The sequence below is a fragment of the Engraulis encrasicolus genome, chromosome 10 (genome assembly GCF_034702125.1).
Source record: "Engraulis encrasicolus isolate BLACKSEA-1 chromosome 10, IST_EnEncr_1.0, whole genome shotgun sequence".
NCBI lineage: Eukaryota > Metazoa > Chordata > Actinopteri > Clupeiformes > Engraulidae > Engraulis > Engraulis encrasicolus.
Genome location: NC_085866.1, coordinates 37,514,313 through 37,519,312, shown reverse-complemented (window position 1 = coordinate 37,519,312; position 5,000 = coordinate 37,514,313). Strand labels below are relative to the sequence as shown.

The 5,000-nt window shown below is 46.3% G+C and overlaps 1 protein-coding gene across 15 annotated transcripts in view; it reads right to left on the bottom strand.

The window, feature by feature from the left end:
* The window catches only part of LOC134457044 (membrane-associated guanylate kinase, WW and PDZ domain-containing protein 1-like), a 230,339-nt gene that overhangs the window by 31,143 nt on the left and 194,196 nt on the right, over positions 1–5,000 (bottom strand). For all 15 annotated transcript variants that reach the window (XM_063208788.1, XM_063208789.1, XM_063208797.1 and 12 more), the window contains 2 exons: positions 3,394–3,485; positions 2,496–2,685 (listed from right to left, as the gene is read on the bottom strand). In XM_063208788.1, the coding sequence (XP_063064858.1) occupies positions 2,496–2,685; positions 3,394–3,485 (282 nt within the window). The remainder of the gene's footprint in view (positions 1–2,495; positions 2,686–3,393; positions 3,486–5,000) is intronic.

Below are 5,000 nucleotides of genomic sequence, written 5' to 3'. Positions count from 1 at the left end.
TGTAAGTTTGAGAAGGGAGAGTGGGGCTCATGGGTGCTGCTGTGGTGGCACGAGACTGTGTTATTGTGAGGGGTGTCTGTGTTCTGCCTTGTCCACACCAAGAGCAACCTATACTGCCTGGTAGTGGAGGTAGCAGTAGAAGTTTCGCCTTGAATTTGCTGCATTCACTCTGGACGCGACATTAACATGTTCGATTTAGCTAATCACATAACGGCTCTGGCTTGACAGCCTGGAACATGCAGAGATATGAACATTTCAATTGGTTTTCGCCGAACCGCATCATAGCTCATTACCATAAGATTAGCTTGACTTTAATCGTTAAAATTCGCTCTGGTTGCTCAGTTCGCTTTGCCCCTGGCGACTTCGCTCTGATCGTGCAGCAGGTCGCCTACCCTCCATAGAAAAATAATGACTTGCGTCGCTCTGTTAGCGTAGGTCGCTCTTGGTGTGAACATGGCATTAGGGGGTGTGGGTGCTGCTATGGTGCAATGATGCTGGGGATGGAGGGACGTTGCCTTTGCCTTTACACAAGGGGGACAGGAGGGAGAGGGCGATAGGGGTGTGTGTGATGAGACAGTGTATGTGTGTGTGTGTGTCCTAGTCTGTTGTAGTCTGCATAACTGGGTGGGTCATTCAAAGGGCTGTTTGACACTCTCCCCTTTCAAACGTGTGTGTGTGTGTGTGTGTGTGTGTGTGTGTGTGCGTGTGTGTGTGCGTGTGTGTGTGTGTGCGTGTGTGTGTGTGTGTGTGTGTGTGTGTGTGTGTGTGTGTGTGTGCGTGTGTGTGCGTGTGTGTGTGTGTGTGTGCGTGTGTGTGCGTGTGTGTGCGTGCATGCGCGCGCGTGTGTGTGTGTGTGTAAGGGACGAGGCTGGAGATGGAGAGATGTCCTCCTCTTTACACACCGGGGAGAAAGAGAATGAGATGCAGGAATGTCACCCTCCCCCTTATACACCGAGGAAATAGAAGAATAGGCATGTGTATGTAGTCTCTGTGTGTGGGTGGTAGGTTGGAAGGACAGAGAAGAATAGTAAAACCTTGTCCTTACTTTCTCCATGCTGACAAGTGAGACTGGAAAAAGTCAGTGTATGCTGTGTTCTGTATGTTAGAGCAGTGGTTTTCAAAGTGGGGGCTGTGGACCCCTGGGGGCCAAGAGGGGATGCCAGGGAGGTTGCGGCAGGTTGGCAGGAAAAATAAAGCTAAATAAAAAGAATTATTTCATCCATTGAATAACTTTAATAACCCCAAATAAACCAAAAATAAACAATCCCAGTGGAATAATTTTCTTCTTTTCAATGTTTATATATAGGGGCAATGTATTGTGCTTTCTGTAGTACTTAAATGGGTTTAGGAATGCACCAACTTCATAGTTGTGAAACCGGGTGCACAGAAAAAAATTGTGTGGCACGGCTCATGTCAGGGGGGCCTTGGCTGGAATCTACTGCATATGGGGGGCCTTGCCGTGGTTACGTTTGGGAACCCCTGTGTTATAGCATGGGAGTCAGTATGGTAGCGGGAAGGACAACTATCCAACTATGACAAAGGCGGGTAACAGGGTTCATGTGTAGCCTATGTGTCTGTATGTTTCTGCATGCGTATACGTGTGCTTGGAGGACAGAGATATTCTGCCCTTGCTTTTCCATGTTGAGGAGAAAAGAGAGTGCTTTCTGGGTGTGAAGCCAGGGGTATATCATGTGTATTTTTAGGCATGCATGTGTGTGGTGGGTGTGGGCACAAATGTGGGTAGACAGTAGTATGTACAATGGGTAAAAGACCATTTGTCCTGTGTGCAAGAGTGTCAGTGTGCAGGAACAAAAATGTGCATGTGTAAGAATATGCATGTGAGTGTGTGTATCCATGTGTATTTACAGCAGCTGTCTGTTTGTGGGCGCAACCAATGCAGGGCAGGTGAGAGGGCTTGTGTGTATAGTGTGTGTGTGTGTGTGTGTGTGTGTGTGTGTGTGTGTGTGTGTGTGTGTGTGTGTGTGTGTGTGTGTGTGTGTGTGTGTGTGTGTGTGTGTGTGTGTGTGTGTGTGTGTGTGTGTTTGCATGCGTGCGTGCGTGTGTGCATGTCAGGGGTGGAAATAAGGACCCGTCCACCGGCCAGTGACGGGTGAATTTGGCCTTTGGCGGGTGAAATATGTCAACCCACCAGTCACCTTAGCGGGTGAAATTTTTCTACAGGCGCCCAGGGTAATGCTGAATTATATGCAACATCCAACATCAAAGATTTAAGCAAATTGGTGATGAAAAAAGTCATCGCAATAACTGAATTTATGACCTCTGAAACAAAAGTATTGATCAGAAAATGTTCTTACTTGCCATTACAATGTTTGGAACGCTTAAATATGAACTGGTAAAAATGGTGACTGGTAAAAATTATGAGTGACTGGTAGATTTTAGAATCTACCTGCCACAGTGACAGGTGGGGAAAATGTTTAAGTTCCATCCCTGGACTGCGTGTGTGTATGCATGTAAGTGTATGAGTGTATGCTTACCAAATCCTGCCTTGCGCCGGACGGTGAGGTTGACGTGGCCCTGCTTGGCGGCCTGCTGCATCAGCTGCACCACCAGCTGGTGCGACTTGCCCACCACGGCCGTGCCGTCCACGCAGATCAGCTCGTCGCCCGAGCGCAGACGCCCGTCCTCGTCCGCCGCGCCGTACTTCACAATGTGGCCGATGTAGATCTGACGCACACACACAGAGGGGAAACATACAGGAGCAAATGAGATAAATAGGTCAACAAAACACGCACGCGCACGCACGCACGCACGCACGCACACACACACAAAGCATATGCACGTTCACCGTTGCACATGAACACACAAGTGGGCGCACACACGTGCATCAATAGCAAAGGGACAAGGGAGGAGGGGAGGAGGGAGCGAGAGAGAGAGGGGAGAGAGAGAAAACAGAGGGAAGGAAGAGGAAAAAAGAGAAGGAAGCGAGGGATAAAGGGGCGAAGGGAAGTATGAAATTGTGCACTAGTACATGCCCCATTAGCCGTTATCCTGATGTAGCTCTGCCATCATAATAATCACACTGACTTGCATCATCCCACAGAGCTAGAGGTACCTCTTTAACTATGCCCCTGTGAAACACAAGTAGGCGTCCGTGTGTGTGTGTGTGTGTGTGTGTGTGTGGGTGTGTGTACTGTACTGCATGTGTGTGTATGTGCCACAATGTGTGTGTACATCCTTTGTGAGGACTTAATTATCACTGTGTGTGTAGAGGTGTCTCACTGTGTTTGCACACAGATGCGTGTGTGTGTGTGTGTGTATGTGTGTGTGTGTGTGTATGTGTGTGTGTGTGTGTGCGCGCGCGTGCGTGCGTGTGCATGCGTGCGTGTTCCTGTGTGTGTGCGTGCGCGCGACAAAGGAGGAACAGAGACTCACCGGCTCTCCTGGTTCATTGCCACCCAGTATTCTGAAGCCAAATCCTGTATCCTTCCTCCACAAGAAGATGTCCTGCTCCTGAGAGTCTGGCACTGAGAGAGAGAGAGAGAGAGAGAGAGAGAGAGAGAGAGAGAGAGAGAGAAGGAGGGTGCATTTAATGACCAAGAACCATCCATTTGGCTATTCCTTCCACACAAACGCATACAAATTACATACGCTAACAGGGAAGCTGACAGAGGGGAACAAAGGGGTCCGTTTTCCCAGGCCCAGGGAGAGAGGGGCCCCCAGAATTGGGTCCTTATTACATTGCATTTATTGGGTGAGGGGGCCCTTTCAGATGGCTTTGTCCCAGGTCCAGACAAAGCTGTCAGCGACCCCGTGCGTACAACACACATATTCACACTAGGGGTGGTACGGTTCACAAAAGACACGATTCGGTCCATGTCACGGTTTCAAGGTCACGGTTTTCGGTTTTGTACGGTTCTGTTTTTTTTTTTTTTTAATAAATAAAATTTATTATGCACTGGAAATGTATAATATAAAAATTAGAATGAAAATGTAAGCTTATCATGTTGAATTTGACTTCATTTAACCTGTAACAAGGTGAAGTTACTGAAAGAGGAAAGATATCAATGATTTTAACATGCTTCCATTTATTTCACAAAAAAGGAGAACTAAGTCCTAACTTTTAAGTTGACAAATATTCAAATATTACATACTATAACACATTTGACGTGTAAAAATAAAATAGCTACACTCCTGCTGGCAATGGGACCATTAGGTCAGTGCAGTATGACTATTTTGGTTAATGACACATTGAGAACGAATTGGACTTTTATTTTGATACCGCTTTCTGCGAGTTTTGCGCTTAGGATGAATCAGCTGCTTCCTATCATGAAACTGCCGGCCGTGAGAAGCATAGAAGTAAAATCAGAAGTCAAATTCAATTTTAAGTGAACAAGTGAGAGGGTTAAGTTATGTTAAAATGTAAAAGTTAAGGTAGCCTAACAAATAATTATAAAAGATCGTTTTTTTTAGAAGTGTATACAATACACAAGAATGTTTCAAAAAACTCCTGTGAAGCTGAGACTGTTAAAACAGTCAAATTTTATTTTGGTTATAGTGTTAAAAATCAATGTTAACTAGGCAACAGCACAAAGTTCCCTTCATTCCATCAGAGTTTAACTGGCTACATATCAGGAATACAGTTGATTCCAGTTAAGGACAGCGCAGTGAATCTGGTGGACTTATGTAGACCTCCTTGGGTGGACATGTTCAATTATCTCGCATTTTGCCGTCTGGAATCCCCATTCAATGTCACGTGGATATCGCCTACACTAGGCTACTGTAACGTAAGTCATAGTCTACTTTGTTCTGCTAATCTGTCATTTTTTGTAAATTCATGTTCATTTAATTTAAATTGGTCAGAATAAAGGCTGGGGGCAGTCGCTTGCGTTAACGTGGAGAGAGAGGGGGGAAAGGGAGACGCTGCTGACCGACCTGCAGTTGCGCAGGCTGCTGTAGCCTAGTCAGCTGGTGCATGCTGTTACATTATGCCTTTCAGTTGGCTGATAGAAATCAGTCTTTCCACACTCAATATCCTACGT